The following is a 24,119-nucleotide window of genomic DNA, read 5'->3' on the forward strand; positions in this document are numbered from 1 at the left end:
CTGCTCTGGGTCCTTCCTTCCTTGTTCCACTGTACCCTGTTATTTATAATGAGGTTACTTAACTTTCTGAACTGTGTTTATTGACATGTCTGTTTCCCTCAGTCTCAAGGAGCCTAAGAACAGGGCCTCTATCTTGTGATTGTATGCTCTGTGTCCAGCAGGGACTATCAAGTATGCGGTACAGTAAACATCAACAAATATAGTATAATGAAGTGAGTCTTAAGTTTCTCCACCTGTAGATGATGGACAAGCCTGAGGACAATAAGTCTATTGCTCAACATTTCCACAACTCAACTCATGATATCCCCTCAAAATTGCTATTAGTCATACTTAATTTCAGATCTTCAAATGTGCCTGCAATGCTTTCTCTCACCTTCCAGCTTTTATGTATGCTGTTTCCTCTACTAAAAACACTATCCCTCCTCATGTGACCTATTCCTATGAGTTATTCTTAAAGGCAAACTTTCCTGCCTCCCTTAGACTGCTCTAGATGAAGTCTGAGAAGCTTTGGCTGTATCCCCATGGCACAAGTTTCCTCTACCTTTCATGGCACTCATCACAGAATTAAAATAACCTGTTTTCTGTCTTCCTACCAGAAGGCAAGCTTAGGGAGTCAACCACCACATCCTACTCCCGAAATAATACCTTGCACTTACTACTACTCAATAAAACGTGTTTAGTTGGGTTTACCTACCTAAAACTGATAGAAACAATGATATCTTCAGATACCTTATCAAACAAGATATCTTCAGAAAATTACTTCAACCCAGCTTTAGAAACAGGAAAATTCAGGCACAAGAGAACACTCTATTTTAGAGCTGAAAATTCAGCAGTACCAATATAAATAAATGGGATGACATGTGAAGGGAAAAAAACATTTTGAAGGTACTACCACCTACTGATGATATAGCAGTACTGCACAGATGTATCAGACAAACCTTAAAAGTTAACCGCAAATTCAATAGAACATATTCGGCTTTAAGAACACCGTACTGATTCTAATTGAGACAGATGAAAACTGCATATTATACAGTCTACAGGAAAAACAGCATTTAAATAAAACTGCATACATCTGTTCATAATGAAATTTTCGGGATAAAACGATTTTGCAAACATAAGCAAATATACTTTGCTATGATAAAACACATCACAAACGAGGCCAGTTTGGCCAAATTTATGCTGAATTAAGCCTCAGGAACGGAAAGGATCCCGATGACTATTATTAGCCCATTATGCCTCAAAAGTTGACAAAACAACTAGTCATTGACATCTACAATAACAGTAGAGTGATCAAGCGGGATGCTCCACGGCGAAGTGGACACTCTGAAATACCATGCTTAGTTTTGTGATACAGGAGGAAACAGAAGAGAACGTTTTCTCGGTTTGAACGTCTGTCCAGTTGGTAAACAGACGAGTTTCTGTCACTCCACACTACCTTCCCATGACTGCTTCGTGTATGATTATTCTACCGTATGTCTCCCCACTCGACTGGACGCTCCCGGATGATAAGGGTTGGCTCTGCCCCAACAGCGAGCGGTCCGGGCCCCGCACCCCGAGGGCGCCGGGCACGCTCTACGGTCTTCGGCGAAGATAACCGGTCTCTGGAGGAGCTCGGCGGACGACGCGCGGAGGCCAAGGCCATGCCGCCCTCCCCACGGCTCCCGTCCCAACCCCGAGACCTTCGACAGAGGGCTCTCGCCTTGGGCCGCGGAGGCGGCTTCAGAGGCGAAAACCGCCCCGCGGCGGGAGGTCTTCGTTTTAATTTTCATTGGGGGACAGCAGGCGGGAGGGAGGGAGGAAGACACCGCCGACTGAAGGGGTGCAGCAGGCCAGGCAACGAGAACCGGAAGCGCGCCCCGCCGGGGGAGAGCGAGCAGCCCCTCCCCCTTCCGCCAGGCGCCCTCCGCACCCCTCCCCCACCGCAGCCGCCCCGCGCGACCCCCCACCAGACGCGCGACGCGCCTCAGCGTCGCCGCGGGGGCCGTGTCCCCGCGCCCTCCTCTTGCCCGGGGACACTGGAGCACGTCCCCACCCCGCCTCCCCCGCCCCCTGCTTACCTGTGGCTGCTGCCTTGCCGCTGTCCGGGGCGGGGAACTTCCACTCCCCCCTCCCAGGTGGATCCGAATTCACTACCCACTTCCCCACCCCCTCACGCGGCGGGGGACGTGCCTCTTTCTTAGGGGTCAGGCGGGGCGGGGAGAATCAGTGTCACTTAACAGCCAACTGTCCTAAGCTACCGTTTCCTCGGCAGTCAGGGCCGCCACTGGCGGCATGATCTACACCAGGCCGGGGGCGGGGGAGCGAAGGGGGGCAAAACTGAGTAACAGAGCGTGGGGGGTGAGGTTAGGGCGGTCCTTCCGTGAGGGCGCCGTCCTACGTCACCGCGTTGCGCACGTGACGCGCCGCCATCTTGTGCCGGGCTATCCCGGGATGGCGAGTTCGTGTTGCGAAGGTGTTATTCTGGCGAGAGTTGGGCGTGGCGTTACCTGCAGTTCCTTCTAGCCTCAGGAGCTCTGTCTTCACTGCTCCCAGACGTCTGTTTTCAGAGGCCAGCACCCGCTCGGGGGCTCAAGAGGCCGCTCGGCCTGAGGCAGTTTTCTTCGGTTCGTGGCGTCAGTCTCAGCTCAGCTCCTACTTGGTGCGGCCCAGAGCTGTCGTCCCGGCTTTGACCCACGCCTGACCTCCCGCCTGTTAGAGACAGAGTGCCTTGAAGCCTGAAGGCTTGTCCTCAGTTTTTCTAACCACCCAAACTAATGTTAATCCTATAAAACAAGCGTTAAGAGTGTATCTTTAATCACACATGAAAGGATTAAAAGCCACACCCACAAGGTGTCGGTAGGGTGTTAGTGTGTCACGCTGAAGCACAGATTTAGCCCAACTTAAATTAGAGAAAAGTTATAGTACAATCGAGTGTTGTAAAATAAAATCACACCGGGAATTTCCTGGCGGAGCAATGGTTAGGATTAGGCGCTTCCACTGCAGGAGAAGCAAGGCTCCATCTCTTGTCCGGGATCTAAGATCCCGCAAGCCGCACAATCCGCAACCCGCCCCCCCCCCCCCAAAAAAAAAACAATACAATGAGAAATACAATGACACCGCCGTTCTGATACATCACAAAAGCTTTTTAAACTTTTTTTAATGAGTGTCTACCTTTCTGGAGAAGGGATGCTGTATTATTCTGATATATCCTGAATTTTTTTGTTTATCCATTTCCTTTCAAATGTTCTTTGCTGACTTCCTGGAGATAATAAATGATAGACCTTTCAATTTGCTCTTGACAAAATGTTCCATAATTTTTCTAAAATTTTCCTAGCTTGAGATCTCCAAGTAGGCAACTTGATTGAGTCGATAGGGCCCTTCCCCGTTTGACCTTTAGGGCCGGATAATGTGATTTAGCACATTAAATTAGGGCCGGATATTGTGACTTAAAGCTCAAGAGTTACTCTGTGCGAACTGTGCCAGACTCTAATATCTCACTAATGTTTATCCATTGTCATTCATTCAGGAAAACACTGACTATCTATTAAAACCTACAACAGTTAACTGCCCGCGGTTTATTTGTCTTTGGCAGAGCCCTGTGGCTTGTGGGATCTTAGTTCTCCCAGCCAGGGAACCCAAATCTCCTGCATTGGAAACACAAAGTCGTAACCACTGAACAACCAGGGAGGTTCCCCAACTGCCCTTACTTTAGCTTTTCGATTAGGTAAATTATCCAGCCTAAATGTGTCTTATCAAAATTGGGAAAAGTGTGATACTCATCTTATGTCCCAAAGTTACTTAAAGAATCAAAATGTCACATATCATAGGAAAGCATAGTCCTATAAAAGTAGAGTGGAGAAGAGGTTCTCAGACATCAACCTTTCATGATTAACAAAGCCTAGCAACAGTCATTCTAGAATCCAGAATATTAATAACTGGAAGGCTGGTTCTACATTTATTGTTCTTTTCTTGCTCGGTTATTTCCTCCTTGGAAGACAGGATGCTTAACAGATACTGATCTGGGCAAGAGGGATTGCCTGCGGGGGAGGGGGACTGGAAAATCTCAACCATTGAAAGACCTGAGAGCTCAGCAGGTAAAGAATCCACCTGCAATTCGGGAGACACAGGACATGTGGATTCAATCCCTGGGTCAGGGAGTTCTCCTGGAGGAGGAAATGGTAACCCACTCTAGTATCCTTATCTAAAAACTCCCATGGACAGAGGAGTCAGAGTCAGAAGTGACTAAGCACATGAAACTAAATTTTACTGAAACCTTCAAAATGTGCATGGACTCCTTCTTCAGTCCCCTTTCCACCTATAAAGCATCTTAAGTCTAAATCAAATTTTATGTTGTGCAACACTGCCACTCACAAGTATTTAATATTTCTTCCAGCCTGTTTTTTTCTCATGGAAGTTTCCCAAGCTGTACCAGCTGCTTTTCTGCAATTTGAGGAATAACTGAAGATGAAGGGGAAAAAAGGCTTGTTTATGATGCACATAGTTCTATCCCAATAGTAAGAATTTTATAAACCAGAAGGACAGGTCTTTGACTTCAGAAGTGAGGAAGTAGAGTAAAAAAAGAAATTTAACTTTCAAAGGTAACTGTTTTAAAGCAAACTGGTCAAACCAGTGGTGGCACCTCATGGGCTCTCCTGGACCACTGTTTGCTAGCTAGGAGAGAGGGACATTATAATGAAATAGATTAAACAGTACTACCTATTTCATGGGGCTTTGTAGGTTGAGTTTAACACAATAAAGTTAGACCCAGTGCCTGAGACAGACTAAGAACTCAATAAATGTTGGATATTAGTATGAAAGATACTGCAATATAACTACCGGAAACTTAGCTGCTAAAAACTTTAATTGGCTGCACATTCCGAGAAGCCTCATGGGTTAACGAAAGGATTGAGCTGAAGAAGAGGACTTGAGAGCTGTGAAACAGTATCTGGAACAGGTCACCTCTCAAAAGGAAGAAATTATTCAAAACTAGTAAATGTAGGCTTTGTGATCTAATAATAGGCTTGTTTCTCTTTTTGTTTTGTCCTTTTTCAATACTCAAGTCTAAACTCACAAGAGAACCTAACCAAGTATAGGTTCTAAATGCCCGCAGTAGTTATATGAACTACAGCTGTATTTGTTTCAACTAACACTCTTAAAACAGGGCTGTCACAGATAACTTAGCTCTGAAACTTTCCTACTTCATGGTAATACACTTGGACTCATAGAACTAATCTGTGAGGCCCTTGGAGTAGTGGTGTCCATCCATTCCTCCTCCTTTTTACCAGATATGTCAGTCATCCGTATCTTACCAACAGTGGGCACCTGACCCAAGCTGGGCCATCAGTCTCCCCTGTGGAAATTTATCTTTGCACAAAAGTTAGTCTCTCTCTAGATAAATGAACCTAAAGCTTAGGAGCTTTGTAATGAGTCTCTTCCATCCGCAAACAGCCAATGGGCCAAGAGAGCTACCCAGTGGCTTTCTAGGTCCCAGTTCTAGAACCTGCTGCTTGCCTCACCCCTTAGGTACCATGAGCCTCTCCTTTGTCCTTGTAATGAATACAACTTTTCTATTTAAAGTAGCTTACTTTGGTTGCTATTATTTCTAGACTAACTACACGTAAAAAATACACCTAGACATGGGAGAAACTATTTCCTGTGACCTCCTCCCTTTCTCTGTACCTCACCACTAGTGTGGTATCATTATCTCTTGCATTGTCAATTGCAGTAGCCTCCTAGCTGGTTCCAAGTAAAATCCTACAATGAACAAATACTGGTTACTGTTAGTTGGAGTTTATAAGTAATCAAATTATTTACCTTCAAGATTATCATTACAGGGTGGTAACAAGACAACTTACAGCAGCTTCCTGGAGGAACCTTCTTTATGTTGGTCAGAGCAGCCTGCAAGTACCATGCACCTTTGTAAGCCCAAAGGTAGTGATGCTGAGTAAGGCTCTGAGGGTAGGAGAGTCGTTTTTTTTTTTTTTTTTTAATTTGGGTTAATTTTGGCTGCACTGAGTCTTTGTTGTGGCATGCGGGCTTTCTCTAGATGTGGCATGGGTGGGCTTCTCTTGTTGCAGTGCACAGGCTTAGTTGCCCTGTGGCATGTGGGATCTTAGATCATACTGGGATCTTAGCCCAGGGACTGAACCCATGTACCCTGCACTGGGAGGCAGATTCCTAATCACTGGACCAGGCAAGTCCCAGAAGTATCCAGAAAAAGTAAGTCTATTAACATAAGTCACTAGCCCTTGTAGGCTGGAAGAAGCCCAATGTGGTTGACTTAGTATTAAGCAGCCAATTAGTATCCTACATAAATAGTGCCTTGGAAGCTTAGTGTTGGTCTCTGTCAGTATTTACTTGAAGATTCAGAGACAGCAGTAGCTAAATCAGCCTTGCTAAGTGGCAGTCCATGACACGGGGCCTTTTCATACCCTACATCTTTGCCAATGTACCTATCCAATTCACATGCTTATTGTGCTAATGCTGAGATGGTCAGTATGTGGCTAACGTAACCAGCCATGTCATTCTGTCTATTTGGATGTTAACTGTCTCTGCCAAGGTGAATTCTTTTTCATGGGCATTGACATATGAAGCAAAGATCTTCATACTCTGTCTTCCCTTCTCTATATCCATCTATACACTTCTGCCCCAGATCTTGCTGCAGCCCATCATCTAGTCTTTTTCCTTTTAACACACTGACGAACTGGCCAGGCCATTTGCCACTGCACATGGATTCATATGTATTCTCATTTTCAACTACTTCTCCTCCCACACAAGATGGATGGATGATCACATGTTAATATCTGCCCATTGAGAAGATTTTCCTTGCAACTGCCTTTCAAAGTTACCCCTCAGAATGGCTGTAACTGACTCATAAACCAAATGGGCTTTTTCCACCTGCTTCAGCAGGAGCCACCACTATGGCCATAGATATGAACTGAGTGAAGAACACTGGTGTAACTGCAGTAGGTAACAGGAGCTTCTGGGTTACCTCTGCACACATTTTGCTTGTGTCCTCTGATTCTGCTTAAGCTTGATCCCAGGTGTAATCTTTCTGTCTTATGATGTCTTGGTGTTAGGCTCATCTGACTTGATGACTTGGTACATTTGACAGAATCCAGTCAGTGGTGGACAGTTCCAGATGTATAGTCATTTAGTGTCTCCTGGTCAAGTTTTCCATGTCCATCATGGCGCAGTAGCACACCAAGTTTTCAAAAGGCTTAAAATTCTCTGCTACAGCTGGCATATCCTTGCTCAAGATATTCAATAGCTTGCATTTGATTTTCCCACTGGGTCTTGTCATAAACATCCCACTGCTTCTTTTCCCACAACTGTCACCTCCACCAAAGGGGTCTGCAAGATCATATGATTCCAACCTTACTTAAAGTTGTCACCTGGTTATTGTCCAGAGCAGTATTACTAGGTTCTCTCTGCAGAACCCAAAGAGGCTTACCAAGGATTGTGCTTCCTTAGAGAAATGGGATGCGAGATGCAGTGATTTGTTTTTTCCATCTTAGGAGATATGTCAGCATGCCCCTGACCACTAGACCTCTGAATCTTCAGAGAGTTTATTTCCCATCCTCTGGATTGCATGCAGCTTACCAAGACCTTCAGGGTACTAACCACTTCTTGTTCTGTCTGATCAGAGTGATGTCACATAATATAATTCTGGGGCAAAACTATAAATGTATGTTCCTGTCCTTTCTAAGTGCACTACTTCTGATTCTTTTAACATTTTTAATTGAGATATAATTAATATATTAGTTTTTAGATGTACAATGTAATGATTCAATCTATGTATATATTGCAAAATGATCACCACAGTAAGTCTAGTGAATATCTATCACATTTAGTTACAAAATATTTTCCTTGAGAACTAATTGATTCTCTTTCTTGACTGGAATACAAAAAGATACATTTGTCAAATCAATGGCTACATACTATGTACTGAGACCATATTAATCTGATCTAACAAAGATACAACAGCTATAATTGGGTCTACAATTCAGTTGAGCTTGCAGTAATGTACCGCCATCCTCCAGGATCCATGAATTTCTGCAGGGACCAAATTGGTGAATTAAAAAGAGCTTAAACAAGGACCACTATGTCTGGTGACATCACCACCATTTCCTCATAATATGCAATGTTAATAGAGTTATTGATTTATTAACTTGGCTAAATTGGGAGCCATTTCACTTTCCCATTTCTGGACTTTCAATTCTACTCCACTGACTGAGAGGTCTATCCTTCTGCCAGTATCACAGTCTCTTTACTATAGCTTTGTAGAACTTTTTGAAATATGGGCATGTAAGTACTCCAACTTTATTATTCTTTTTCAAGATTGTTTTGACTACTGAATCCCTTATATTTCCAGATGAATTTTAGGATTAGTTTGTTCATTTCTGTAAAATACTCAGCTAGGATTTTGATACTATGTTGAGTCTGTAGATCAATTTGGAGCATATTGCTATCCTAACCAATATTAAATCTTCCAATCCATGAACATGGGATGACTTTTCATGTGTGTAGGTCTTCTTTAGTTTCTATCAACAATTTTGTAGTTTTTAGTATACAACTCTGCACTTTGATTAGAATTAAGTATTTATTCTTTTTGATGCTATTTTAAATAGAATTGGTTTTTAAATTTTTCTGGAATGTTCATGGCTAATTAATTAAAAAAATATTTTTTGTTGATCTTGCATTCTGCAACCATGTTGAACTTGTTTAGTAGTTTGCATGTGTGTGTTCTTTAGAATTTCACATATACAAGTCATTTCATCTGAGACTGGAGAAAACCTTAATTTTTCCTGTTCAATCTGGATAACTTACATTTTTCTTGCCTAATTGCCTTTTATTCAATGTTGAAGTGGTGAGAACAGACTTTCTTGTCTAGTTCCCAACCTCAGGGAGAAATCATCCAGTTTTTCACTATTAAGTGTGATATAAGCAGTCAATTTTTTTCATAGATGGTCTTTATCAGATTGAGCTTTCACCATCATGTTTGAAAGATCTGACAACGCACAGAACTGATACCTTTTTTCTCTTCCAGCACTCTAAATACATCATTCTGTATTCTCCTCCTTTCTATTTCTAATGAGAAGTTGGCTATTACCATTGTTCTCCTGTATGTAATGTGTCACTTTCCCTTGGCTACTTTTAAGACTTTTGCTTTATTGAAGTTTAACAGTTTTCCCTTGATCATGCCCAAGAGTGGTTTTCTATATGTCACCCATGGTTCCTGGAACTTCCTCAGTCTGTAAATTTATGTCTTTCCAAATTTAGTGAGCTTTTGTCTCTATGTCTGCACATATTTTTTGTGCGTCCCATTCTCTTTCCTACCTGGAATGCCAAAGGACTCTAAAGCTTTCTCTCTTACTTTTTTCTTCAATCTTTTTTTCTCTTTGTTCTTCAGATTGATAATCTATTAATCAATCTTCAAGGTCACTTATTGTTTATTATACCAGCTCCAGTATGTTGTTAAGGTCATTAAGTTCCCAAATTTTTCATTTCAATACTGTACTTTTCAGTTCTGGAATTTCCATTTTTTAAAATAGTCTTTATTTCTCTGCTAGATTCCCTATTTATCCATTGTGTGTATATAAACATATAATGTTTGTATATATATTACTTATATATATATAAACAATGGCTGATTTAATGCTGTTGACTACTAATTGCAACATCTCAGTAGAGTGAACTTGCAGTTGGTATCTGTTGACTGATTTTCTTTTTCCTTAAGTATGATTCATATTTTTGTTTCTTCAGATTTCTAGTATTTTATCATTGGGATGAATTATATTCATTTACAGGGTGATTTTTATTCCAGAAGGCAGCTGATTTGAGAGGGCTTAATTTACAATCTCTTTCTTCTTCAGTCATAGACAATGGCTATAATTTCTGCTCAACTCTTTCAGCTTCTAGCTGATGCTTTGCTTCACCAGGAACTCTGGATTTTTCTCCACATAATTTTGTTTAGCCATTAATCAGAGATTTTGACAGATTCTATATGCAGGTTTGGAGACATATCTTCTGGGGCTCTCTTGCTTTATAGATTTTTCATCTACTCTGTGGTTGCTCTGCCAACCTGGAACTGTCCTTTTACACCATAAGCCAATAGACTGTGGTTCTTTACTACTTAAGCTATTTGGAGTTATGGGGATGTCCTCAAACAAAAAGTCACACACAAATATCACCTATTGCACTTCATTTTTCTTTCTTCCTTTTTCAAAAGTAGTTATTTCTATCTTTGGGAGGGTTAATCTGACCATGGTAACTCCACCATTATCCGACTCATGATACTGATTTTTATGTTCATCTTGTATTCAGCATACATTCTCAGGACTTCTCTGGTGTTCCAGTGGCTAAGACTCTGTGCTCCCAATACGGGGGGCCTGGATTTGATCCCTGGTCGGGGAACTAGATCCCATATGCTATAACTAAGACCTGGTGCAGCCAAATAAATAAATATTTTTAAAAATTTGTACATTCTCTTGTATTTTCTACATAGACTATTATATTGTCTACAAATATTTATGTTTTTCTTCCTTTGTATCCAGTTCGCATAGCTCATTTCTTTCCCCCTAATTATGCTAGCTATAAACTCAAGTACAATGCTGAATAAAAATGATAGATAATAAGTATCCTCATCACAGTCTTGACCTTCATGGTAGTGCTTCTGAAGTATCACCATTAAATATATTTTACTGTAGGTTTGTAATAGATGATCTGTTAAAGAAATCTTTAATTTTTCTTTCTGCTATTTCATTGTTGGTGTACAGAAAGGTAATAGATTTCTGTGCATTCATTTTGTATCTTGCAGCATTACCAAATTCATTGATGAGGTCAGTAGTATTCTGGTAGCATCTTTAGGATTTTCTACATATAGTATCATGTCATCTACAAACAGGAAACAATCCCATTACCATAGCATCAAAAACAATAAAATACCTAAGAATAAATCTATCTAAGGTGGCAAAGGGCTTCCTTGGCAACTCAGTGGTAAAGAATCCGCCTGCGATGCAGGAGACACAGGTTCAAACCCTGGATTGGGAAGATCCCCTGGAGAAGGAAATGGTAATCCACTCCAGTATTCTTCCCTGGGAAATCCCATGGACAGAAGAGCCTGGCAGGCTCCCAGAAGGATCCCAGTGTCATACACTTTAGTGACTAAGCAACAACAACAAGTGAGGCAAAAGTCCTATACTCTGAAAACAGTAAGACACTGTAGAAAGAAACTGAAGCTGACACAGATGGAAACATAGACCAGGTTCTTGGATTGGAGGAGTTAATACTGTTAAAATGACCATATTCCCCAAGGCAATCTACAGATTCAATGCAGTACCCACCCAATTCCAATGGCATTTTCCACTGAACTTTGGCACTGTTGAGCACTCCCTCCGCTTTGAAACTCTTCCTATGATTTCCATGCCTAATATCCTTCCTGGTTTTGACCCTATCTCTCCAGCAATTCCTTCTCCCTTTTGTAGATTCTTCTTCTTCCCTCAGCCTTTAAAGACTCATGTTCTCTGTGGCTCCATTATTAAGTCTTGTCTCACTCTATATGATCTTTCTTGGCACCGTCATCCACTTCCACGACTTCAATTACCACTTTTAAAAGAATGTCTCCCAATACGTAGTTCTGGGCCAGAGCTGTCCAGCTGTTTCTCTCCCTCTAGCATCAGATGTGATCACAGTGACTTCTGTCTACTGAGTTAGGCACTCAATAAATGTGTGTTAAATTTAAAAAGTTCTCAGCTGCCTAAATAACTTGAACTATAATTCAAAGATCAGTTTCACTGTTGTAGAATATGCACAATTTGATAAAAACTCCTATCAAGTTTCTTGAAACCAGGAAATGGTAGCACAAATGAAGTATTACCTTAGAAAAGCTGCAACCCAGGACTTCCCTGGTGGTTCAGTGGTTAAGAATCTGCATGCCAATGCCACATCAATTACAGATTTTTTAAAAATTAACATGTATGCTCAAAAGTTTAAAACTACCAAATACCACATGGGTAGGAGGAAAACTAAGCTATGATTGCTCCAGACAAAAGGCCCAAAATGACTCTCTGCTGTTCCTCAATCTGGCCTCCTTTTATAGAACTGATTTGCTATAACTCTGGATCTCTGTGGTCATTTTCCTAAAACCTCTCCAGCCATCTTTGGGTCTCACTATCTGAGTTAAAATAAAATTTTATTAATTCCAATTTATCAGTCCTCCCAACATGTGAAGCATTAAACACAATCAGGCATCAATATTTATTAACACAAGACAAAGAAAACACATTCAATGAGTTAATAGAACACTGTCCAGCCAGATGTTAAATTTAAAAATGTATATCTAGTCTAATTTCAAATAAATAAAAAAAAACTTTATACATAATTACACAGTACTATAATTTGAATCTGACACTGGTAAATATCTTGACAAAAAATAAACAAAACAGCATTTAGGACTAAAAAATTATTCTTATATCTTTACACTCTCTTCCTCTGGACAAATAACATGGCCCATCTACATACACCTAAACCAGAAATGTTGTATGAATGATAAAGAAAAGGCCTATTGTGTATTTGGAGTACTGCAGCTTGTCCAAATACTCTTGCTTTTACATGAAAGCAGACAACAAAAATAACTCTAAGGCATAGATCATGTTGGAGTTTGAGGGTGAGGTGATAACTCCTCATTGCTTTAGTCCAAAGATTCCTGGATATTCAAGGAAAGTAATTTATTTGGCCAAGATATTGAGCACCATGCCTGGGGCAGAGACCTTAACCAAAAAAAGAAAAAAAACCTAAGGCCTCGGGCCCTCTGTTGATTCAACAAAAACATTAAGCAAGCATTGCCCAGGGACTAACATTAAGGAGACGCTCAAATGACCAATAGACAGGCGATGGTCCCTAAACAGCCTGAGGCAGCACAACTTCAGGAGGACCTGGTACAGGGGAGACAGGGGCCCTTTAAGAGGCAGGAAGGAAAGGAGTGTGGCTTCACTGATGCCTATTAGCATGCTGGTCATCCAAAGGGTCCCATTGAAGCAGGAGATGGTATTTGTCCTGAGGCAGCCCCTCCCTGATCTACCCTCCTTACTTTTGCTGAGAGGCAGAGAGGTTCAAAAACTTTCAGTTGAATAGGTTCTCTCTTATCCGAAAAGAGGGCTTGCTATTCATTTAGGTCCCCCCCTCCCCCACCCAGGCATGAAAACCTGGACAGAATGTGTTCCCAAGTTTTGGCAAGGCTGTTTCTATCAATAATGGCCTTTGGGGCCTGTCTTAAGAGCCAGTTCTACCATAAAGGTTCGGCTTTAACATGGAAAGACTAAGAGCATTGTGTCATCAAGAGAGTTTTCTTACCAAGTCTGCAACAGACTAGGCACTGGATCTGCAGATGATCCCACAAACACATCTAAATTAAGGACTAGACTCTCTGCCCCTTCCAGAGGAAACTTTCCCCCAAAGACACATCTTAGCATCTTAGCTTTCTTTCCTCCACTAGCTTATTCTGGCTTTGGGGGGATAGGCAAAAGATAAAGCAGCCACAGGGCAGAAAGCAAAAAGATAACAATAAATCAGAGGCCTGAGGAACTACCAAACTAGATAATCAGCCCCTAAATAACTGGGAATTGGGCATACTGTGAGATTAACGGAATATTTCATTTGAAGGAATGAGTATAGATCCGCACTGTCCAGTATAGTAGCCAATAGCCATGCGTGGCTACTGAGAACTTGAAATACAGCTAGTCTCGAATTGAGATGTGTTTAATACACACTAGATTTCAAAGATATAATATGAAAAAAAGTAAAATCTCTAATTAATAAATTTTTATATTGATCCCACATTGAAATGATAGTACTTTTGATATATTGTGCTAATAATATATTAAAATCAATTTCACCTGTTTCTTTTTACTTTTTAAAATGTGGTTACTAGAAATTTTAAAATGACAGATATGGCTCACATTTTATTTCGAGCAGACACCCTACCTTGTGCAGTAAGAATTCTGAAAGCAACCCATAGGACAGACTCTGTCTTTTATATTTTTTTCTTAGAACTTGTGGATCACGGAGATAGGAGATCCTCAGGATCCCTTGCTTTGATTAGTGACTCATTAAAAACTCTTTTTAAGAAAATTACTTTCCAAATAAGTAGGCTGTTTTCTCTGCAGACCAAACCATTGCTAGTCACTGGGATGTCTAACCCCAGTGCAAATGCTTTTTCCCTGTACATCCTAGAACCTCTCCCGTCGTGTATAATGGAACGTCATCCAAAATGCTGAAAAGAGATCTGGAACTGGAAAATGTCAAGGTCTTCCCTCTGTGGAGAATGAGTTTGGAGGAAAAGAGGATTACGTAAAAGGAAGTCAATAAAGTGGCTCTGAGTCATGAGCCTGTGTAAGGGCAGCCCCCAGGAGTGCTGCTGTGGCAAAGGGTCTGGTCTTTCCATTATAAACCTTATTTTCAGGGTAATTACAAGTCTTAAAAATTGTTTAAAAACATATTTAGTTTACATGATGTTACAGTGGGGTAAATAATATGCATTATTAAAATAGTCTAAATAAATATTTACACAATAGATCAGAGTGGGTCAAAGAGAACCATTCTGATTTAACAAGTTAACTCTGTTCACTTTGAGTTTTTTTTTTTTAATTTTTAAAAATATTTCTGTAAGAAAAAAAATAATAAAATTCAACTATATTCAAATACATGAAGTATCAGACCAAAGAAAGGAAACCGAGCCAGAGGCCACACTCAGTCCCAGGCTCCATCTGCTTGGCCTGGGCACCACAGTTATTTCAAAAGGGTTTCTTGCATACATTAGACTTCCCCTATTTCAGCATAAGCCTGACTGTTTTGGCAACCCAAATTGGTCAGTTCTGAGACGTGGAGTTATGAGGCCTTAACGCCTTCGCGACACTGTCGATCCCACTGCCTTCCCAGCCTATCGCTCGTGTTCTTAAATCCCTGCCCTCGTGAACTGGAAGCATAGAGGACGCTCTTCAGTTCTCAGAAAAGAGAAGCTATGTGTATAACTGCAGACACAGTATACAATGGGCCTGGAAAAGAGGAAATTCTAAATTCTTGTGTAGTCACTTTACATGTGAAAGACTGTTTCAACACTGGGGGCCGGAGTGAGTTATTGTGGTTCCTTAAAATTGGGTGGGATCTAACGAATCTGAGCTTTTCCTAACATTTTGATTTTTCAACTGCGATTTTTCAGTTTGTAGAAACAGGCTGAATTCTTAAAAGCTTAAGCTGATTCTGGGAATGCAAGCCTAAAAAACAAACATAGGCAGCTTCAGTTTATAAAATATACCAGCCAACAGAGACATAGTACAACGTGCAGCAAAACCTGCAAACAATCTGCACTTTTTAGTCATCTATTCAATTACACTGCACCCAGAGAATACCAAGATTCTCTCTCAGAGCAGCAATGTTTCTACTTTAGTTGTTATAACTATACAAGCCAATTCTTACATTTTTTAGCTGAATTATGTGTATTCCTATTTACATGTTTAAAACACTGGTCAAAATGTTTTACAGTCAAGAATTATATATATAAAGTAATTCTCATATTCAGTGTGTTATCTGATTTGCTTATGGGTCAACTGAAAGTAAGCCGAGTAGCTCCATGTTAACAAAACCCGCAGAGTGTCTAACTATGGTAAAATGGCAAAATACAGTACAGAGCGGGGGACTGTGTAACTCAGACTATCCCCTTCGTGTGAATTCATTAAACTCCCTTACAAAAATCTAAAACAGCATTAGATAAAAATACAAGTATATACAACGGATGAAAAAAATGCAACATGCATGTAATTGCTTTAGTAACGTGCTGCTCACGCTATGTCAAAGCTCATGACTTAACAGATTGTTAACATTTTTTTCATTTGCCACCACAGAATTCCCCTCTCCTGCGTGTCCTATGATGGCAGGATACCACAGGATGAGATGAAGGATATAATGTAGCCATCTCAGCTTATTTCACATCAGTCACGGGTCTCTGGTTCCCGTGGTTTTGCAGGACAGTCCCTGCAATCCCACGAGGCTGGTTACATGTTGTACGCCACATAGATGGGGTCCAGCTGGTCAGCGAGGAAGCTGTCACGGAGGTGCATCCTCTGCTTCTCTCCTCTGGAGTTGATGGGGATGACACCTGGGTCCACCACGACCACCACGCCCACGATGAGGTAATGCTCCTCCAGGACCACGTTTGTCACTAAAGGAACCAGATCCAGGGCCTCCTGTTCAGAGCCACACAGTTCCACGACCACCACGAGCAAGTTGGTCCACGTGAACACAGCACTGCAATTTCAGTGACGCTCAGTTAATGTGGCATCTTTTATAGTGTCTGCCCAAGGCTTACCCTCACTGCCCCAAGAACTGCCTTCTCACTTGGACTCAACCAGAAGGCTCTGAGCCACATGTGTAATAAATGGCCTTGCCCCATGATAACAACTGATTGGTTAAACCATTTAAAATCTCTTGGGTGTTTGAAAGTGGGACTAAAAAGTTGTTAGCTGGTCACCTCAGCTGAGGATGTGTGGACTGGAAGGTTCTGGTGTAGTAGGTGTGCAGAGACATACAGAGAATGGCTTTTCAGGGAGGAGAGAGAGAACGGAGTGGATGCCCACATGGCTCTAGAAAGCGAGAAGTTAGTGGTCCCTGACGGCCTTTCCATCCCTGTTCCTACCTTTCCTGAGGTTTCAGAGCTGTTTAGAGACTTCTAGGAGCCTCTGAGATAACCAACCAGGTGTTCTTTCTATGACCTCTCTTTTGCTTTAAAGTTGTTTTGAAGAGAATTCTTGATATTTGCAACATAACAGCTTTGACTAAGATTATTATCTATAAGCTAACACCAAACAGGAAGGGAGTCGGCTGGCCTCTTTGAGCTCAGTGCCCCAATCAAGTGTCTCTCCTGTCGTGCCATAAGGCACAACGCCACCTGACGTTCAGTGGGATTGCTGGGTTAGAAGGTATGGGCTGATTTGTGTTGTGCAGTGTTGAGCTGCTTTAAAAATAGATTCCAATCATTAAGAAAAATGTACACAATATTTGGTTGCATCAAAAGTCAAATGCTAAAAAAAAAAAAAGTCAAATGCTTAAAATTAGGGTGTAGGAGGCACCCAACTTTCCTGCACTGTTCTTATACTTCCTTGTTCAGGTCTGAGGAGAGACTGACAAAAGCAAGACAAAGAAGCATCTGGAAAGCATGAACAAACCATTAAAAGAACTGTGGCTACTTTGCATGAATTAAAAAAAACAAACAAACCTGAGGAAGGACACACCAACTAAAATATGAATAAAAAGAAACTGGGTGGATTCTGTATTGTAAAAGAATCCAGGATGAAAGCTAACAGTTAAAAATTACAGAATTTCAATTTTAAGAAAATTTTAGTCAGCATGAGGTTGGATGGTTCTTTATCAGGGATAATGAAGGGGGAATTCCTGCCCAGACAGAGAACCTGGACCAGATAATGGTAATAATCCTTTTCATCTGCTGACCGGTTGATAGAGTATGAAGCACACTCTCACTTGATCCTCCTGATGATCAGGACGGGATAGAGGAGGTATTTTTAGATGAGGAAAGCAGCCACTGTGGCAGCGCTGGGCCTTCCAGATGGGTCTTTTGACCCAAAAGTCCTGGTTCTCCCCATTAGCCCCACCAACCTTCTAGAGGTGGATGACCAGTTAGGTCACTTCCAGTGGTAAGATCCTGTCATTGAAAGGACTCGGCCCCAGAGTGGGTGCATGGAGCCCGTCTCCACAGCTTGCTCCCCTGGAGTTCCACATCTGTAGGTGTCTCTGGTACAGCTAGATGACTAAAGATCAACTTTAACTTACCGCAGCTGAGGAGAGACCTACTCTGTCTGTGCAGTGGACTTACCATTCGGCAATGCTCCTGTGGATCCGAGACACTGAGGTCTCAATGTCGATGGGGTGGTACCGCAGGCCTCGCAGCTCCAGGGTCTCGTCCAGAGCGCCCACCACGTATAAGGCATCATGACGCTCTGATGAAGAGAAAGAGAAACTTAGTTATCAGATGTACTGAGTGGGGCGCATCATTGGAGTTAAGTGCCCAGTGTTCAGACTGCCACACATCACCTGGTGCCACCACTCACCAGTTGTGTAACCTGGAGCAATTAACTTAAGTCTCTGATCCTGCTTCCCCTCCGTGAAAGAGGGGTAATAATAAATGGCTGCTATGAGGATTAAATTCATGAAAGGGAGTTAGAATGATGCTTGGTTCATTGTACGTGCTGAAGAGTATTTGTTGTTGTTCAGTTGCTAAGTCATATCTGACTCTTTGAAACCCCATAAACTGCAGTACGCCAGGCTTCCCTGTCCTTCACTATCTCCAGGAGTTTGCTCAGACTCCTGTCCATTGAATCAGTGATACCATCCAACCATCTCATCATCTGTTGCCCCCTTCTCCTGCCTTTCCCAGCATCAGGGTCTTTTCCAATGAGTCAGCTCTTCCCATCAGATAGCCAAAGTATTGGAGCTTCAGCATCAGTCCTTCTGATAAATATTCAGGGTTGATTTCCTTTAGGACCGACTGGGTTGATCTCCTTGCTGTCCAAGGAACTCTCAAGAGCCTTCTCCAGCACCACAATTCGAAAGCATCGATTCTTCAGTGCTCAGTCTTCTTTATGGTCCAACTCTCACATCTGTACATGACTACTGGAAAAATCAAAGCATTGACTAGAGAGATCTTTGTCAACGAAGTGTTATTTCTGCTTTTAAATACGTTGTCTAGGTTTGTCATAGCTTTTCTTCCAAGGAGCAAGAATCTTTTTTCTTGGCCACAGTCACTGTCCACAGTGATTTTGAAGAATATTAGCTCTTGTTATTCTTATTACTACCATGTGCCAGGAACTGTGCCCAGTGTGGGGAGTAAAGATGACAAAATATGACACCTGCTCCAGAGATACTTGCTGTCTAGTCGGGGGAACACACACAACGGGTGTCCTATGGGTGGACATCAGATGGAACATGGTAAACCCAGTAACTTGAGTGTGGATGAGGGGCAAGGGCAACAGAGGACATCACCCTCCCCTCCCCGACTGCCTCCAAGCTCAGCTCAAGGGTTCAGAGAAGGAAAAGCTAAAGCCACCTGTGTTTTTAAGGATAAACAGGAATTAGCCAGATGATGGGGAAAGAAGGAGAGGGGAGGATCTGAGATGGAAAAGAAATGAATATATGGTCATTGTTTCTAGATGTCGTTAAGGAATCCATGGAGAGACTAGTCCTGGTTATTAATAGGCTTCTAATCCAGCAGAATGTGGCAGAAATTTCACTCCTTTTTTTTTTTTTTTAAAAGATTTTATGCACACACCGTACACCCAAGGCTACCTAGTTTATGTCTACATAGATGCTGAAGACAATGATTTAGCTAGGCCTACAGAATGTTTTGGGCTTTCCAGGTGGCTCAGTAGTAAAGAATTCGGCTGCCAAAAAGCAGGTTTGATCCCTGGGTCAGGAAGATCCCCTGGAGAAGGCAATGGCAACTCACTCCAGTATTCTTGCCCGGGAAATCTCAAGGACAGAGGAGCCTGGGAGGCTACAGACCATGGGGTTGGGGTAGCAAAAAGTCAGACATGACTTAGCAGTTAAACAGTAGAAACAACAGAATGATCTATTTTCAGGAATAGGAATACTTCTGAAACATTTAGCAAAACAAAGTGCTAGAAGCTGTTGGAGAGAGGAGGGTAAGGAAGGCCAGTCACATAAGATGAGCTGATGATTATAGTAATAAAAACAACAGAAACACAGTAGCTAATGACTAGGGAGTGCTTTCCCTGTGCCAAGTAGTGTTCCAGACACCTGAAGGCGTCATGTAATTTAATCTCACATCATGTCCACTTCCCTGAGTTTTCTGAGGAAACTCAGAGATTGAGTGAGTGCGCAAGGTCACACAGCAAAGTGCAGAGACAGGTTTCAAAACCAGGACACTCAGCAAGGTGTGCTTCCCCTGCCTCAGGATGCCTGAGTCTGCTTCCTCATGAAATATGGAGTGACTGCAGGGCCGGCCAGCAGGGAGCAGATGTAAGGGGCAAAAGAGAAATGACCTGGCTCCATTCCAGTCATTTAGTCCAGTGAGTGATGCATCAGTTCCTGATGTGTATGATGCATGCAGTGTAGGGTATTTTTAAACGGCCATTAATGGTGGCAGGAAGGTTGAAGCCAGGCCTCTTTACCAGGCAGACAGTGACTGGGGGCTGCTTATCCCAGAGCCCTGCCAAGCAGTCTTGTGAGCCGCCAAAGGGTCAGAGCGCTTAGCAGGTCAGCTCCTCTGCACTGACTCCTGCTCGCAGGGTTTAGGGACAGAGGAACTAGAGACGGAACACCTGTCCCAGGAGCCTGTTGAGGGATGCAGGCAGCCCCACAAGGCTGCTGAGAGGCTGTATCCTGCCGAGGGCATTCACCCATCACCGGGCACATCTCTACGACTGCCCGGCCAAACTATCCTGAGGTTCAGCTATCCTGATGCTGACACGAGGCCCTGGCATTTACTTCCTGGGTCCTCTTCACAGGACAAAGTCTTACTGCAAAGGAATATAAATTCACAGGTGGGTTCTAGAGTTGCAGAGGGGGAACAGGTCAACACACATATTCCACAATGCAAAGGCAGGCTGCAGAGGGCCAGCCCGTGCTAGGGGCATTTGAAATGCACAGCAGGACAAGGGGGAGGAGTCGGTGAAGTTACCTCCAGTGGCTGCTGTGAGCTCCGTCCGGCGGACAAAACCCAGGTATCCTGTCCGAGCCCAGAGGGTCTGGGCAGCATCCCCAAAGCTGAGGCGGGTGTTGAAGTGGTCAGCTTGCAGAGTCTCACTGTCGTAGATGGTATAATAGCCGCTGGCTGTATGGGGACTGTTCACCCAAATCTACAACAGGAAAAGGGTACCGGTCACATTTCGCCAGAATCAATTCAGTCCACTTAGGACAGATTATGTTGGTTTTCTTAAGCTCATTTTTATAATAACCAAAAAGTTACAACAATGAAAGTGGCTGTCAGTTACTGAATTTACATGTGCTAAACAGTACTTTATAAACATCACCCCCATCAATCTTCACATACACGACATGACAATACAGTCTGTACTACTGTCACTCCCATTTTACAAATGAAAAAACAAGAATACTAGAGTGTGTACTCCCTTCTCCAGGGGATCTTCCCGACCCAGGGATTCGACCTGAGTCTCCTGCGTTGCAGGCAGATTCTTTACCATCCGAGCCATCAGGGAAGCCCTTAAGTAAGTCACCTAATATACAGAAACTAAGAGACCCAGATCCAACCTGGAGGTTACACTGCCTCCTTGGCTCATTTCTCAGCCTCTTTCAGAGTCTCACCAGTGCACTGAGAGATCATTTCTGTGCTTTGAAACTAAGTTAAAAAGCCTGCAGGAAAACACTATAGGGTATTTGGATTTACAATGTAAACACACCAATACCCAACAACAGTAATAACACAAGTGTTCATTGTGTGACGGGCACTGTTCCATGTGTATGCAGATACAGATATTAATGTATTTAACTGTCACACAATTCTACTAGGTAGGTGCCATTATTATTTACAGTTGAGGAAACTAGGCCTAGAGAGTTTGAGTAACTCGTGCATTAACAAGAAGCTGGTAACTGGCAGAGGCTGGTCATCTGGTTCAGTCACCTGGAGCCCTGCTCCCAGTTAGCTGTGAGATAAGACAGCAGTTGTTTCTCCGAGATTTGGAAGGAAGAAAAATTAAGACTTCTCGGTGTTTTTATAAGGGCTTTCCAGGTGGCATTAGTGGTAAAGAACCTGCCTGCCAAAGCAGAAGACATATGAGATGCAGGTTCAATCCCTGGGTCGGGTAGCTTCCCTGGTGGAGGAAATGGCAACCCATTCCAATATTCCTGCCTGGAGAATCCCATGGAGACAGAGCCTGGCAGGCTACAGTCCACGGGTTGCAAAGAGTCAGACATGACTAAAGTGACTTAGCATGCACAATATTTTTATATTCATACAAAAATGAATATATTTTGGAATAAAATTTGTATAAATCTTATTTTATTTTTTAAAATATTTATTTTATTTGGCCAAGCCCAGTCTTAGTTGAGGCAAGTGGGATCTTTAGCTGCGGCATTCTTAGTGGCAACATGTGGGATCTAGTTCCCTGACCAGGGATCCAACCTGTACCCCCTGCACTGGGAGCAAGGAGTCTTAGCCACTGGACCACCAGGGAAGTCCCTGTATAAATTTTAAAAATTCAATATTTGTGGCTCCTTTTAGTTTCACTCCTTAATAGATGGAAACAGATGAGTTCATCCATTTTCATCTTCAGCTAAGGGAATGTCGGTGGACCAATCTGGGACTAATTCTAGCTTGTGCCTCAACCTTCTTTCCATCCTGGCCTCCATTCTCCCTTCTGCCTCATTTCAGTTCTGAGCCTTACAGAGAAAGATGAAAATTCTCAAACAGTCACCATGAGGGAAAAGCTAAACCCACAGTTTCCTGGCTTCTAGAATATGATCCCTGGGGTATTTCACTGCTGACTTTTCAGAGTCAAGGGGAGAATTATACATACCTCTCCCAGGTGTGAGTCTCCAACAGGCCCTTTGGTCTCTGGATTAACAATAACTACTTTCACTCCAGGTAAGATCTAAGAATCAAAAAGAAAACGCAAAAATTGAGTTCCATCAGATCTCATGACCTCTAATAAACACAGTTTCCACTTCCTCCCTCCAGTGAGGTGAGGGAGTGCACACAGGCCAGAGCTGAGCCGGTACTCACAGGATTGTCCTCAGGGGACAGAAGTATGTATAACAAGATTCTGCCTCAAAACTAAACTGGGGAACCAACCTGTCTGCCGTCTCCTCAAAGGCGAGAAACCACAGACCAGTGGCGGCTCAGCAGGAGAGGGGAGAGACGTCACGTGCCCGCATCTCCCTCAGGAGGGAGAAGCGAGCGGCAGGTGCCGGCCGAGGATGGCTTGGGGCCTCTTCAGACACCCGTCCTTTGTCCTAAACCTCTCTTTTCCTTGGGTTTCTAGCATCAAGAAGCTCACACATGTAAGACCTCAAGGAAGGAAGAGGAAGGCCATTCCTGCTCGTGTGGGCCAGGCACCACTCAGTCCCTGAGGGGCTTGCCGCCAGTGGAGGCAGAGGAAGAGCTGGCAAGACGGTAAGGAGGTCAACCCAACTCCACTTGGAAGAGTTTAAACAGAGGAGTGAAACAGGGATTTCCCCAACGGGCTGGGCCCACTCCTTCCTTCCCTACATTCTCCTTGGCCTTTCAGAATTAGAAGGGATGCTGAGGCATCATTACTCTCTCTTCAAAAGGATGAGAAACTTGATAGCTTATATGGATTTGATCTGCTCAACATGAGTAAATTGTTCAAAACTGCTATAGACTGAAATCTATATGTTGAAATATGACCCCTAAAGTGATGGCATTATGAGGCGGGGCCTTTGGGAGGAGGTCAAGGGTCTGCTCTCATGAATGCGATCCATACTCTTATAAACAAGACTCAGAGATTTCCCAGCCCCTTCCACCATGTGAGCACACAGCAACAGGACAGCCATCTAAGAACCAGAAATCCCTCATCAGAATCCGTGGGCACCTGGATCTTGGGCCTGCTAGCCTCCAGAAATGTGAGAGAGAAGTTTCTGCTGTTCATAAGCTGCCTGGTCTATGGTATTCTGTTAGAGAAGCCTGAATGGACTAAGGCAATAACAAAATGTCTCCCTGAACAGTTTAAAGCCTTATTCTCATCTAAGAAATCACTCTCAAATATCTTTAACCTCTTCCCCATTTTGATTTCTCTTTCAACTTTAAGTATGTGTATGTCTTCCCTGGATCTTTAACCACACACCCCCCCCCCCCACCTGTCACCCTGTCTTTCCACTTGTAATATTCATAAAGGTAGAACTGGCTCTTCTTAGTGCTGCTCATCTCTTCACCTTGAGTATAATGAACAGTGAATTTAGTTGGTTTGTCAAATAATATGTCAGCAGGATTTAGAAATAAAAATCTATGAAAATTAAGAAAGTTCAAATCTAGTATTCTTCTTATTTATGTACCCATATGAATTCGAAAGTACTGGCTAAGTGAAAATTGTTGAATTATCTCCAGATATCAATTCAGTCTTGCCCTGGGTACTAAC

General features: G+C 42.7%; 2 protein-coding genes across 6 annotated transcripts in view; both read right to left on the reverse strand.

Moving 5' to 3' along the window:
- Positions 1-1,812, reverse strand: part of ATF1 (activating transcription factor 1) — a 62,654-nt gene extending 60,842 nt beyond the window's left edge. Inside the window, exon 1 of one of the 3 annotated variants that reach the window (XM_061127865.1) lies at positions 1,680-1,806. In XM_061127865.1, the coding sequence (XP_060983848.1) occupies positions 1,680-1,769 (90 nt within the window). In that variant the 5' untranslated portion in view covers positions 1,770-1,806. Of the gene's footprint in view, positions 1-1,679 lie in introns of all 3 variants that reach the window. The other 2 variants (XM_061127883.1, XM_061127873.1) reach the window with 2 other exon arrangements.
- Positions 1,813-12,223: 10,411 nt separating this feature from the next.
- The window catches only part of DIP2B (disco interacting protein 2 homolog B), a 225,005-nt gene continuing 213,109 nt past the window's right edge, over positions 12,224-24,119 (reverse strand). For all 3 annotated transcript variants that reach the window (XM_061128018.1, XM_061128008.1, XM_061128001.1), the window contains 4 exons: positions 22,542-22,616; positions 20,687-20,864; positions 17,864-17,987; positions 12,224-16,281 (listed from right to left, as the gene is read on the reverse strand). In XM_061128018.1, coding sequence (XP_060984001.1) covers positions 16,029-16,281; positions 17,864-17,987; positions 20,687-20,864; positions 22,542-22,616 — 630 coding nt within the window. In that variant the 3' untranslated portion in view covers positions 12,224-16,028. The remainder of the gene's footprint in view (positions 16,282-17,863; positions 17,988-20,686; positions 20,865-22,541; positions 22,617-24,119) is intronic.

The sequence above is a fragment of the Dama dama genome, chromosome 3 (genome assembly GCF_033118175.1).
Source record: "Dama dama isolate Ldn47 chromosome 3, ASM3311817v1, whole genome shotgun sequence".
Taxonomy (NCBI): domain Eukaryota; kingdom Metazoa; phylum Chordata; class Mammalia; order Artiodactyla; family Cervidae; genus Dama; species Dama dama.